At 49.3% G+C, this 14,475-nt stretch overlaps 3 protein-coding genes across 3 annotated transcripts; 2 read left to right on the forward strand and 1 right to left on the reverse strand.

The window, feature by feature from the left end:
• The first annotated feature begins 4,907 nt into the window (after positions 1–4,907).
• F5B22DRAFT_207748 (uncharacterized protein) lies at positions 4,908–8,059 on the forward strand. Its single transcript, XM_047969651.1, has 3 exons — positions 4,908–6,230; positions 6,293–7,230; positions 7,285–8,059. Exons 1-3 carry the CDS (start codon positions 5,074–5,076, stop codon positions 7,686–7,688), a joined length of 2,499 nt encoding a protein of 832 aa, XP_047830206.1. The 5' UTR covers positions 4,908–5,073; the 3' UTR covers positions 7,689–8,059.
• Positions 8,060–8,904: 845 nt separating this feature from the next.
• On the forward strand, positions 8,905–11,137 carry F5B22DRAFT_207770 (uncharacterized protein). Its single transcript, XM_047969652.1, has 7 exons — positions 8,905–9,640; positions 9,821–9,990; positions 10,064–10,083; positions 10,197–10,267; positions 10,337–10,542; positions 10,646–10,786; positions 10,877–11,137. Exons 1-7 carry the CDS (start codon positions 8,965–8,967, stop codon positions 11,000–11,002), a joined length of 1,410 nt encoding a protein of 469 aa, XP_047830207.1. The 5' UTR covers positions 8,905–8,964; the 3' UTR covers positions 11,003–11,137.
• A 135-nt stretch (positions 11,138–11,272) lies between these two features.
• F5B22DRAFT_647093 (alpha-1,2-mannosidase-like protein) lies at positions 11,273–14,139 on the reverse strand (the record flags this gene model as incomplete). The annotated part of the gene is made up of 6 exons (XM_047978821.1): positions 11,273–11,835; positions 11,957–13,550; positions 13,606–13,616; positions 13,677–13,781; positions 13,840–13,872; positions 13,932–14,139. 6 exons carry the CDS (start codon positions 14,137–14,139, stop codon positions 11,273–11,275), a joined length of 2,514 nt encoding a protein of 837 aa, XP_047830208.1.
• Between the last annotated feature and the right edge of the window lie 336 nt (positions 14,140–14,475).

Consider the following 14,475-nt stretch of genomic DNA (forward strand, 5'->3'; position numbering starts at 1 on the left):
ATATTAGGGGATGGGATGTATGCTATGCTCCTTCGTGCTTCTGCGTGTCGGTGCCCACACGTGTACTAGGTAGAAACCAATCAGCTTACCAAAACCTACCTAACACACTACACAACCTGTGTCTAGTACATATAGTCTTACCTGTAATATGAAGAGGGAGAGGAATTGATAGGACACGAGTGGAAAGGCTGCATCACTCAAAATCTAAGAACACCATTGCGAACACGCTACTCAGTAGTAACGTTTCACTCTCTACCTATCCATTTGGGGGGCGAACAACAAAGTGAGGCCGAGGATAGACCCGATTTTGTACGTAGTATGTTGATGAATCAGCTATTTCAAGCTCAAAGCAGCAACATACTTAGATCATGGCTTACCTTGGCGTAACGTTCTTGTCTATTGGATGAGACGGCGACATACTTATAAAGCGTAATCCTCGTCATCAAGACAATGAACAAGGCCTTGCTTGGGGTGAGTGTTTTTAATAGAACCTGTCATGGGCACAAAACCCGAAATACTTGTCCTTTTTACTATTCTATTGATCTATCACATTCTATCACCTCACAGAGAGGTAAGATCCAGGATGCGATAATATGTCCAGACATCAGGTGTGTAGAATCTCTTAATCCGGAATTAGGCATCGAACATTCATTCACCTTTGATCTCAAGGACCACTCCAAGTGACCTGCAAGAGTAGAGACGAGCCGTGATGAACATGGCAGCCCTGAACTAGGCGTTCGAATGGGATTTCGGGCCATTCTGCAATACTCTCTCTGAATTGAGTAGGCACTGCAGTTGGAGTAGAATATCATCGCTATATCATCTCCTCGTCTTGGCGGTGAAGACTGAATTCATCCGCCTTGGCACTTCCCTCCGTGATCCCGTTTCCGTGCCGTACCTCAGGTCTTAGTAGTTATTTAGTGAGCATAGCTCATCTTTCGGAATGGAGCTGAGACTGTCAAACGCGTTCACTATTGATCGAACAACTGAATTTGTTGCTATTTCACTAGCCCGGGAATAGGTGTAGATTCCTTATTTTTGGTTGATTCTTCCCTCCAGGATTGACTAGTGCAGTTGCTTCAATCACCAATTCACATGGTATCCAGAAGACTCAGAAAGGGGACACTTTCTTCATGAGCCTCGCCCATACGACGTATCTCTCAGAGGAAGACAAAAAGAGACCAACACCTACCTAGGTAAGCGTCCATCGGCTGACCGACGAAGCTTCTGGAATATACGATCTGTCAGAGGCTGTAAGGTGGTAAGAGGGGATGAGAGTGCATACACACGCATATAATATGCGGAACGTGACACTCCACAAATGCAATACTAGTAGGCGAGAAAAGTACTCCAACGTCATTGTTGCGCTATCGATCAGACCGCTCCCAAGTCGATAGAAGCAAGAAGCTCAGACCTCGTCGCAACATAGGTACCTAATCACATCTCTCAGTCCGTAGGTACTCCGCACCCCAACCTCCGACGTAGCCATGCTCCAACAATAGTAACCTCCGCACTCGGGACATCCACGGCATTGTCATGCATGGCCCGTCTTGTCTGGCTGGGTATGTAATGGGTGGTAGAGACGAGTGGTGCAGACTGCAAGCCAAAAGGGAATTCAATCGGATGCGATAAGAAATGGCTCATTGTCCGTATAGCTTTTATTATATCTCATTTGTTGGCTTTTCCCGCTTTTCTATTGTCGGTTCCGTTCCCCAGGTATGCTCTTCTGCGCTTCCAAGTTTGTCTCTTCAATATTGAGATAGAGGTCCTGTAATAGTCTCATGAGAAATCTGAAAGTAGCAATGACTCATAGTCTCTGGCTTTATCAAGAAATAAAAACGGGGAGGGCAACAGGAGGTGACCTTCCATTTATTTGTTTTCTCATCAATCTAGCTGCGATCCACAGCATTTCAAGCTTTGCGTGCGTGGAGGCACCCCAGCGTTGGACCTTGACTACTACCTTGGACAGGAGGAGGAAGAAAAACAGATGCCCCGTTATAGCACGGCCCACAGCTGAGAATCATTTCTACAAACGATCTACCTCTTCCTATGTGTGTGGACGGACTGTCGAGACTGTATAGCTCAACCATGTAGAAAATCTTGTAGTCATCGGCACATGCTCAGCTTGGGTAGCATGTCGGCATAGAGCTTCGTGTACAGCGAAGAAAGATCCGAGGCCATATCTGATTGGCAGAGATCTTATTTCGATATTTTCGGATCATTATTGCATGTGTTCACTTCATTGTTCCGCTCGGAGAAGATGGTCACCGCGCTGTGGCCTGCTTGGCTGAAATCAATATTCTCGGTGGCCATGCAGCTTATTGATGTCACTATCGCGGTGAAGCAAGCTATTGCCACGCTATACCACCTGCCTACCTACAGTACCTTGCTCCCTTTCAAGCCCTGCCAGACCAGGCCTATCGTTGCGAACAGGAACAGCTTGTGATTTCTTTTTCTCTTTTCTTTTCTCTATTATGACTGGCCACCTCCATGTGAAGCTATGCCTACCTAGGTACTCGGTTACTCTTGGCCGGCTTTGTCTGCTCTCCCCGCATTGGAGAAAAACGGGCCCCCCGGAAAGTGTGGGGTGGCTTTGCGGATATAAAGTACAAGGAATCTCTGAGCGGAGAGCCTTGGGTTCGGTTCCAGCAAGTCAACTGGCGGGTTGTAATAACAGGGAAGTTGAACGAAGCAATAACTCCCGCGATGTCCATTTATCAGCGATCGCTTCCCAGCCACCGGCCCGGCCCCTCTCCTTAGAGACGCTCTGTGGAGGGGAAAACACTTATTATAGGTAAGGTTTTATGTACACTATTCACTTGTCCTTATCCTGCTGCAAGGAAGTTGTCCAGATGTAAGATCTGTGTCCACACATCTACCGTCAGTGCATACTTGTCTTGGAAACCATATGTGTTAGAACCTTTATGCTTGATAATAGACATATGCAGGTACGAAGATCGCGAGCGAGAACAGGATAGGCAAGGGACCTTTGTAGGTAGAATATCAAATAAGATCTCCAGTGATGCCTCTACTTGGTACCGGTACTCTAATTCCGGGCGGGGCTGGTTTGGGCCGTGTAGTTGCTGTTTACTCGCTGTTTACCTGCCGTTTAGCTGCCGTACATGTCGGTGTTGCACATGTAATGGCGCGGTCATCTATGGGCAAGCTGCTAACCTGAGTTCTGCCCAAGGCACATAAGCAGCGGCATACCCAGCCCTCTGATTTGACGCCAACTTCTGTTTTATCCCGGGTGTTTGCTACGTACATGTGTTTGTACCGTGGTAGAAGGGATTGGATCGTATATGTATTATTACCTGGTAGGTATGATCTGGTATGATATATGCCATGCAGTACATAATGCACCTAGGTACCTAGTAGGTAGTATTATGTAGGTGACCTACCTATCAAAGGTATGCACATAGTACGGTGGTACCAGGTACCTAGTTGCCCACTAGGTTAGGTCTAAGTAAGTACCCATTACTGCCTGCCTCAGTACCTGTAGGTAGGTACTTCCGGTAGAGGTACGAGCCCACCCCACCCCACCCCCTCCCCCCGCCCCCCCAGGTCTCTCCAGGTCTCCAGTTCTGCCCCCCAGTTTCTCAACTCCGCATTTTCTCTCCTCATCACTAACCCCGAAACCCCATCATCGTCGTCTCTTCTCCTCGGCCTCTTCATCCTCCTGGCCTCCTCCTTGCATCAAGTGATAGCCACGATAGCCAGCACACAACGCGCTTAATTCCTTCTATATTGCATAGCGCACAATTGCTGGTTCGCGCATCGTCTCCGTACTGCGTTCTAGTTTTCACCAGCTTTCGCATCTGTTCGTGCTCGTTCAATCGTCTTTTGTCGTCCTGACCTCCGTCGACTTGGGTTCAACAAGTCGGAGAAGTGACATATTCCAAGTGGCATATTCCAAGCCAATCTCCACACGTCTTTTTCATCCCTTCTGTTACTCGTGTCTACTCCTCCGCGTTTATGCCCACCAATAAACCACCCGTTCGCACGCTCCCTTGCCGGATAATCACTACTCATCGTCTCTGTGCTACACTCGGAACCTCCATCTTCTCCCCACCGTCGCCGTAGCCTTGTTATCATTTATTGCTGTTTTGGAGGCCGTCAGACGTACCAAAGCTTCGTTGCACTGTGCTGGTCGGGCCAGTGTTCTTTGGGCTGGTTTGCCATTGATCGTTACCAGGCCCAGCTCTTTTTGTCACAAGACTGTCATCATCAGTTGAGGGGGAGAGAGAGAGAGGTGTGTTGTTGTGTTGATGCACTGGGCAACGGTGAATATTGCGTCAGTTGCCGGATGAGAGCCCTCAGCCAGCTAATACCTTATCCTGCTTCCTTTCCCTCCACCTACCACCACCCTCATGAATTCATCCATCAATCGTCACCCCCCGCAAGGCATTCCTCTTTCTGGCATAACCTCTGGGCCTTCGGTCGTCGACCCGGCCCTTCTTGCCCCACTTCCAGGTGCTGCGTGACTCCTTTCTGCATTACAACCATAGTTGTATACAGGGTCTTCGACCCCAGAGCCAATCTTGACTACTTGAGTCTCTTCTCCAATGCAGTCGCGGCCGTCCATAGAGGGCACGGTTGTCCCCGGCACTACCGACGAGAAGATCGAGGGGAAGCAACAGAAGCCCAAGACCCTGCCCTGCAAGTTTTGTGACAAACACTTCAGGTAGGATGGCCGCCAAATTCATCTCCAACCCTCGTTTAATATAGCTCACACGGCAATCTCTCATTTAGGCGCGTGGAGCATGTCCAACGACATGAAAGGACTCATACTAAAGAAAAACCCTTCTCCTGTGGTTGGGCTCGCTGTGGAAAGACATTCGGTCGTAGGTCAGTATTCTTCGCCTACCGCTATCACCTCCATTCCTTACCTTTTGCTCCTCAGTTGGCTCCCCAGCTGGCCTTGACTAGCCTACGCCACAGAACCCCGGTGCTCCGCAAAACGTCTGCCTCCACCCCCCAGGTCTTTACATGGAGGTGGCTTTTAACCCTTTCTCATCCTCCTAACTGCGCCCCCATCGTGACATACTTCATTGTGAAGGTGATGATGCTTATATGGACATCAGAGATCTCTTAGTTCGCCACGAGAAGCTCGTTCACTTGAATGAAGGCTCCAACAAAGATGGCACCCGGCCGAGGAAACCATCTACGGCTGGTGCCGCTACCCAGCCACCACTACCGGGGCAAAACCACATCGATTCGGAGATGATGGGTATGCCGCGGGCCCATCAGCCGCATTATCATTCGGATTCCATAACATCGTCAATGGCCGTGCCCACTCTTCAACCCGATCCGCGCATTTCAACAAGAGCTACCGCATGTAATCTAGACCTCTTGTCCGATGCGGCTACTCAGATCGCTTCGGCTAACGAGGTGAACTCCTTGCAACCTATCATGCCAGACCTGCCCCAACCATCGAATTCCATGCCACGTATCAAGCCTTATGATGATGGAATAGCCTATGGAGATCGTGGGCGGGAGCCAGACCCTGGACCTATGTCAATGGGTCTCCCCGTTCAGACCGGGCCCTCCTCTGCCTTTGACGATTACAACTTGTTCATGGATGAGTTTGCAACATCCTCACATTTCCTCCCTCAAGCCTTCGAAGCTGATCAGGGTGTTGGGCTGTGGCCGCGGGGTGCATTGTCCAAGCCATCTTCACAATTCCCGTCAAGATTCCCATCACTCGCACCCGATCCTCGTGACCCAACCGATGGTGCCAATAGAATGCACGATGAGCCCAGCAAGACTGCCCCAATGAGGGTGTCTCCTATGGATCACACAGTGATCAAGAATAGATTGGACGAGTTTTCTGCCGTTCTCCCTAGTGATTTCGTATTTCCCTCGCGGCATACCCTAACCCGATTTCTCGAAGGTTATGTCACCGGGTTCCATGAGCATCTTCCTATCCTACACCTTCCAACAATCGCCCTTGCAGACATCGCACCAGAGTTATTGCTAGCTATTCTAGCAGTTGGAGCTCAATACAGATTCGAAAGTCACAGGTCGAATGCGCTGTGGTACGCAGCGAGAACTGTAGCACTTGAGCAGATCCGTCGCCGGCATAGCCACGAGATTCACAGCTTGCTACCGACCGCCGCAGCCTACAGCCCGCATTCCACAAGACCTTCGCCAAGCCATGGTTTCAGGCATTCCTTTAGTTCTATGCAGCAGGAACGGCCAATGACTCAAGACACTCATCGAGAGCCCTAGTAAGCTTTATTCATGGCAGCTGGCTTTGCATATGAAAGATCTCTTCTAACGTATGAACTAGTTCTCCAAATACTCCTCAAGCTCGCATGGAAACGATCCAGGCCCTTCTCTTACTCTTCGCTGTCGGTCTATGGGGTGCAAAGGCCATTCTTCACGAGGCCATGTCCTTGCAGAGTCTCCTTGCTCTGTTGGTAAGAGAAGAGGGGTTTCTGTCCGAATCGACCCAGACGGCTGATTGGGAATCCTGGATTCGCATAGAAGGCGGGAATCGCACCAAGCTCATTACCTACTGCTTCTTCAATTTATGCAGCATTGCCTACAACATGCCTCCTCTGTTACTCACTTCGGAGCTCAATTTGTATTTGCCCCATTCATCGAAATTATGGAGGGCTGAAACAGCATGGCAGTGGCAAGAAGCCCGCCATTCGTTTCCAAGCATGGATATATCCCTCCAGGATGCGTTCGCTCGGCTGTTCAGCCGCCCTCCGCAAGGACCACCCGCTTATATGTCCTCCCTCGGCAACTACATTCTTATTCATGCCTTACTGCAACATATATTTCTACTCAAGCAGACCTCGTTCACCTCTGTGTCTTCTTTTGAGGCACCTAGAGGGTTACGACCTGACGATGTCGAGGAGTGTTTGCAAGCCTTGCGAATTTGGCAAATGAGTTTTGAGCAGCATCAAACACGGGTTGCGGAAGTTAATCCGCAAGGTGCATCGGACTCTTTCCCGGGCGGGCCTGTTGCTTACAATTCGACGGCACTGTGGAGATTGGCTTCAATCCGGTTGTACACCGATCTGAGTCCTAGTAGGACTCTCGAGACTCGAGATTCTGGTCAGATAGCTCAGGCTTTCCACGACGCCCCATACCTGGTCCGGAGCGCACGCTCGAATAGGGCTGTTCTTCAAGCAATTCATGCGCTATCTATGCTAGTCAAGCTAGGCGTGAACTATGTGGCTAGAAGAAAGTCGTCTGAATGGAGCATGCAGCATTCCCGTAAGGTCCAATGGTTCCAGTCACTGCAAACGTGTTGTGTTAACTTATTTTCAGTGTGTAATCTTGAGTGTGCCATTCTTCTCTCGAAATGGCTGCTGACCTTGGCATCCATTTGCCCTACTGATGCTCCTCCGTCCCCCGAAGAAAGGGGACTGCTGGAGATGTTGCGTCACATGCTGGATGAGACTGAATTTGCAGTACCAATCGACCCGTCCCTCTCAGGAGGAGGGCCGGGCCACCCATCTTCAAACATGGATATGACGATAAACGACAGTAACAAGTTACGGCAGCTGGCCGCTGCTGTGATTCGACTCTGGGCCGAAACGTTCAAAGGATCACATATTTTTGATATCGTTAAAGTCATTGGTATTGGACTGGAGGGGTACGCTGACCTTCTAGAGAAGCCACGTGACAGGACGCCACTCGGCAGGATGGGAACTAATTCTCGACTTGGTTGATGTCGAGGTGCAGTGGCAGGTTTCGTTGAAACTGGGTGCAAATGGGTTGATCTATTAGCGAGGTGTTGTGGCCGTTGTTCATTGTCCTATTCAAGGTTGCTGATTGTTCATGTAATGATCTCGTCATGGAGAAATGAAGCATGATACCAAATTTGTCCTTCATATTATCATCGTCCATTATAACCGCCTGCCCGAGTACTACATTTTTATATAACAACTGCACTCTACATGTGTACAAGTCAAGGTCCTGTTTTTAGCCAGTGATTGGGTTGTACTGCCTTAGATAGACAGGTCTGTTTTGAGATTAGCATTGTACCACGACTTCTCATCAACATTTAACTGGCACGACAGAAGTTCTGCATATTACAAGCGCTTCAATTTCTTGTAGATGTACCTAAGTGTACCGTTGTACTACCGACCATCATGTTACAGACTAGCTGATACCCCAACCGCAACCTCACAAGTAAGTTTAGCCTAAATTCTACAAAACAACGTTGGAAATATGGATTAAGTAAGTAATCGCTCATGAAGCTTACAGTACGCTTGCAGCTCTTGTAGTACACATAGGTTTATTATAGTAGATAAGTAATCGAGTAAACTAATTACATCTTGGAGCGGGGACGACGGAAGCTAACTTGTATATATAGATAGTGTGATCATTCTATGGAATTGGACTCGTGTATGTCACATAATTTTCTAAAATACATTACAATTACGTTCACCTATCTCCGTATTCTTAGAGGAACCCTTGAATCTGCTTATATAACCTATTCTGTACCTCCTTGTAAGTGCCCGATATAGAGCTACCCAGGTTCGCAGCTTGTAGGCATCGAAGGGACTAGATGCAGATAGCATTCAGTTGATCAGCCATTGCAATTGCTAGCTCGCAGGTGTCCAAGCGCTTTGCGTATGTCAATTTGGTCGAAACTATGTGAAAGAAGGTTCAGTGAATGGCCTAGTCCTCACATTATGGGAGGCAGGTCTTGAGACATCGTCGTTGGGCACCTAAAAAATTGCCCAACCACGCACCAGGTCGAAGGAAGAGTGAATAAAATCTCGGGATTGTGTCAATCGTTGCAGGTGTTTATCTGCTTATCTCCTAACTTCGTAGTAATGTATATGCTCATTTGATGACAATATATAATGCTATCACGTGACAACGCGTGGCGACCTCATATCTCACCCCACCGTTTTAGTTGCTCGGTAATCCTAGAAGCGCGTCAGCTTCGGTTCTCTCAACACTTGAAACGTCCAACGCTTTTATCAAAGCACAATAATGCCTCCCAAAAAACGTAATTTGACTGAGTCAGAGACACCGCGGTCCGGATCCCGTCGCCACTCTACTCGACTAAGCTCTGCCGGGAAGAAGAGCTCCTATTTCGAGAATGACGTAGATGACTCTGACAGTGATGGACCGCCGCGTAAAGCTTCGAAGACCTCCACCAACTTATCATGCTCTAAGCGGAAATCTCAGGTCAACCTGTCAGATGATGAAGATCAATATGAGAATGAGGATATAGACGATGATAATGGGGATAGCGATGTTTTCAATGAGGATGAGGATTCCGCGACGCCGCCCCCGCCCAAATCTGGTGCCGGAAAGCGCGGACGGGGCCGACCACCCAAAAACTCAACTGTACAGCTGCAAAAAGCAGCATCGCAGACAAAAGTGGTCAAATCCGGATCTACCGTTAAAAGGCGCGGGCCGCCTGCAAATGCGCCGACACCTCCGAATACCAAGCGACAGGGTCAGGTGACTCGTAGCGGCAACGAAGACGAAGACGACGCTGAGCTGGATGATGATGACGATGACGAACCACAAGTCACTTTCACTCCATTGCCAAAGCTTCGCGACACTGATGGTATTGACTATGAAGACACAAAAGTACACCCGAATACCCTCCTCTTTTTGGGTGATTTGAAGGCAAATAATAAGCGGAGTTGGTTAAAGAGTGAGTTGATACTCCATTGGCTTCTTGCGATCCGTGGCTCTCGTGAAGATATCCCCATATTTATTCGTCTCAGAGTGTACTACGCTATAGTTAAATGAGTGTGTTCAGCTTATTACATTACACATGTGAAGAAAACAGGCAATAAGGCTAGAATTGGAGCTAACCCAACGCCAAACATAGTGCACGATCCGGAATACCGACGTTCACTCAAAGATTGGGAGTCTTTCGTCGAGACGCTAACAGATAAGATTATTGAGGCTGATGAGACAATACCGGAACTGCCTATCAAAGACGTCATCTTTCGCATCTATCGCGACATCCGCTTTAGCAAAGACCCAACTCCTTATAAGGTGAGGAATACCGGTGATTGAGTATTGTAGTTTGTGAAGAGTGAATTTATTGCTAATCTCTGGAGAGGGCTAGCCTCATTATTCAGCTGCGTGGTGAGTTTGATGATGCTCCCCAAGTCTCCTGTCAACTGCAATGATAGGGCATATCATCGCAGAAGCGACAGAATTAAGAAAATGTATCCGTTAACTCTATTCTATCATATTAGGTCTCGTACTGGTCGTAAAGGCCCCTACGCTTGCTACTACGTGCATGTAGAACCTGGGCGTTGTCTTGTAGGTCAGTTGTCACACTATCTTGAGCAAATCTGGCATTTTAGCAGCCATGCTAACACATAGGTATGTTCAGGCGGCGGGCTATGGCATCCCGAGGCCCAGGCCCTCGCAAAATTGCGCGCCAGCGTCGACGAACGGCCTCACCGTATTCGACAGGTGCTCACGGACCCCGGATTTGTCCGCACTTTTCTCCCAAGTGCCGTCGGCAAGAAGGAAGACAAGATTCTGAAAGCGTTTGCCGACAAGAACCAGGAAAACGCGCTCAAAACTAGGCCTAAGGTCTGTTGATGATCTTTCTATGTGCACCTGATCCAAACGCCGGGTTTATAACGATTTCGTGAGAGTGGAAGACCGAATGAGACTGATAATTAGATTTGGACAGGGATTCATCCCAGATCACCGCGACATCCACCTCTTGAAATTGCGTAATTACACCGTTGGCTGTCAAATATCCGATGAAGACCTCCATAGCGACAACGCACAGGACAAGATCATGGAGATTATTCGTGCTATGGTGCCGTTTGTGAGTGGGGTTTCCTTTCCGAGCTCATACGTTCCTATAAGCCCTTACAATCGAAGGGTAGTTTCTCAGTTTACTGATGGGGATACATAGATTACATTTTTGAACAATGTCGTCATGCCGGATCCTGGGGTTGACAGCGATTCGGACGAGAATGAAGAAGAGGGAGACGATAATGATGGAAATAATGATGATGAGGAGGAGGAGGAGGAGGAATGATTCAAGCCCGTAGCAGTCCCTTTTCGTATATATTGTAAGATCCTGTGGTAACGATGTCGCTTTGGTATATCTAAATATCCTCATCCTGTGTATATACATGGCAATGATTCAGTCTACACTAATTGTAAGCTATATAAAAAAAATATGTTGGTATGAGACTCATGCACCTACGAAGCCACCTTGACCCATCTGCTCAGAACTCAGCAACATCCGAATTCAGCTCCCGAATTTTGAAACCTGTGAAACACCTGATAAACGCCGAAGGAAAGCTCAAAACATCCCCATTGACAAACTAGGCGGCAGGTCTTCTTTCTGCGTCCCCCAGCCACTCTCCTTTGGTCCAAGCACGAACTCCAACAAGCCACCCTTCCTGAAGAAATCATGCGTGATCCAATTCCTTGTATACGGTTTTCCGTTAAGCTTCACGCTCTGTATATACATATCCTTGTACTCAGGGTCGAAATTCACATTGCGCAGAGTCGACCAACCGCGCCCGTCGGGCGTCCGTATACTCACCTCACGGAATAGAGGAGGCGTTAACAACAACACATCTTGGCCCGCGACGGGAAAGAACCCCATAAACGCAAACGCCGAGAAGGCGCCCATGGCACAATCGTCGTTGCCTGGAATGCCGGCCACGCTGCTGTTGAAGAGAGAGGGTATGTACTGGTGCACCCAGTATGCGCTGCGTCCGGGACGGCCGGCGTAGTGAAACTGGAAGGTTGGGAGAAAGTTCGGCTCGTTACCCATGTAGTTGATCCCAGAGGAGTGGAAGTAGTCTAGTCTTGAGACGAAGAGCTCTGGTCCTCCCATGAGTTTGATCAGGGATGCCACTACGCACAGCAGGTCAGCAATCGCTATTCCGAGGGTAATGTGTGGCGGTTCTAGGAAAAGCAGCGTCTATCCACTAGAAGTATCTGGAAATAAGATGGGAATGGTTCAAGAAGTACTTACTGTCGTGTGGTACGTAGAAGCTGTACAACCACGGACTTCCCTCGTACGTAGACTGGCTCGTGTCGAAGTAGCAAATGTGCTGTTCATACACAGGGCTGCAAAGCCGCGCCGCCTGCTCGGAGAACGTGCCATCTCGGCGCCGAGGCTGCAAGAAGCCGCGGAAGTCAGATCCAAGTATTACATCAGCCGTGCTGCTATCTTGGTAACGGTCCTCGCATTCGGCCTGCCACAGATTCCTCCAATTCCCGCTCCGCTGGAGATACTTCTTCTCGTCCGCCTTGTGCCCTAGCTCGCGCGCCATTAACGCGATGGTGAAATCGTCGTATGCGTACTCAACCGTGCGCGAAATAGAACGACTGAGCGGGCCTGTGCCATTTCTATCGTCGTCGTCCACAGGGATGTAGCCCAGCGTGCGCCAACTCTCGATCCCGCCTCGTCCGGATATTGACCAGTCGGCTGGTTCTTCTTCGGCGTCCGATACGACGGCTTCGTATGCTAACGCCCAGTCAATGCCCCTCGTCAGATTCTTAATGAGTGCATCGGCTAGAACCACATCGGCGTTCGATCCGCCCTGGGTGTATCCTTTGCTGAAACTCATGCGACAATCCGGTAACTTCCCTTCGTACTTGTAGATGTCAATTAGCGCGCGTATCATATCCGTCTGCGTCTCCGGGTCGATGATAGTCAGAAGAGGATGTTGTGCCCGGAAGGAGTCCCAGATGCAGTAAAAGCTATCGTAGTACGGCTCATCCGACACCCAAAGCGGGTTCTCGCCCGTGTAGTTCTGCGGTGACAACATCGTTCGGTACAAACCGGACCAGAACGTTTTCAACAGATCCACGTTGAGACCTGTATGGTCGGCTTTGATCACGGAGAGCTTATCGCGCCATGCCGATTGGGAAGCTGCCACCACCCTGGCGAAATCGAAGTCGCCGATCTCCTGCTCGGCGTTCTGGCATGCTTGGGAAGCTGATATGAAGGATATGCCTACTCGTGCGAGAATTTGATTCTGAGGCGTCTGAGCGAATTGGATCCATGTGCCGGCAGACCCTTGCGATAGCCGGGTAGTGCCGTATGTGCTTCCGAGAGCCTGTGCTCCGTCAGTCGCATTGGCACGTAAGAATGTGCCTGTTCGCCGGATCTCGGCGCCCTGGAAGTCTGCACAAAAGTAAGCCTTGTATTGGCCGTGGCCGAACGAGGGGCGAAATTCGCCGCCTCCTTCCATGCGGCCCGTAGCCATATTGACTTTGATATCGCCACCTGAGCGACTGCCTCCCAGATCAATCAAGTCTAGAAGGATCAGAGGGCTATTAGGTACCGTTTGCGGTGTATCCTGGATTCCAGATGTGGGATATGCATAGGGTACCTCGGCCTCTACAGGGAAATTGAATCGGAAGAGACTCGTGTGTGCTGTTGCCGTCATCTCCGCGTACACTGAGTTATTCAGCCCGATGGCAAAGTATCCTGGTTTCGCTGTTGCAGAGTCGATGAGACGGGAGATAGCTCGGTCGGCGCCGACATAACGGCATTGTTTGAAGTCATCTTCCGGGCATCCTGGATGAGGAAAGAGTGGAAAGTTGCCCATGGAAGTGGCCTATCACTGTCAGCCCGCCATGATTCACACAGAGTATCTACATAAGGAAACTCACACCTCCGGTTCCTAGTTCATATAGTTAGTGGCACGATGGGACTTAAATGAAGAGAACATAAGTAGGCTCACCGGAGTCATGGAGCTGAGAGAAGCCCAGAATTAGCGAGTCGTCAGATACGAATCCAGCAGCCGCCTCAGCATAATTATTGGTGTCCGCCACTGGTTTGGCCATGCCTATATTCATTCGTCAGATGTCTTTAACAAACTCGATTCTCGACATATTTGCACTTACCATAAGGCAGAGTTGCTCCAGGAAAGACATGGCCTTTTCAAATGCTTAGTTTCATGACCAGGACGGGCGATGGAAATGACATAAGGACATACCTCCGTTCACCGTGCCAATGAGAGGATCCACGAACTCCAGAACATCGATACTGGACTTTCCTGCCAACGCCTTGGTAACGCTTAGCAAGACTCTCCGGGGAGGGTTGAAACTTTCGACGGGAAGTAATGCCCATATAAAAGTAAAGAGCAGGACGACCGAGAACACCCTGCGCCGGCGGGGAAAAGTCTTCAGGAAAGGAACCGCCATCACATCTGAATCGCTCGTGAGATAACCCACGATTCGAATTGGACCGAAACTGCCCTCCCTAGATCAACCAGAATCGAGGCAAATTTACTTCACCGGATCGTTCAAGCGAATTCAACCGGATATGGAAGTAGATAGGTCGGGGCAGCTGGCTAGCCAAGCCATCTAGAAGTAGTTTACGTTGCTTGGCACCAGAGTCAAGGCCGGGGATGCTAATTGTGGCGGGCTAATTAGGTGGCAATGAAGGGTAATATAGGTAGCGGATCGGACATCTGCGTGTTTGTAGATGGCATTTGTATATAAAAAGGACCTCGACCTTGAACAGTAGGAATGGCACCG

Source organism: Xylaria bambusicola (assembly GCF_022495145.1).
Source record: "Xylaria bambusicola strain CBS 139988 unplaced genomic scaffold F5B22scaffold_24, whole genome shotgun sequence".
Lineage (NCBI taxonomy): Eukaryota > Fungi > Ascomycota > Sordariomycetes > Xylariales > Xylariaceae > Xylaria > Xylaria bambusicola.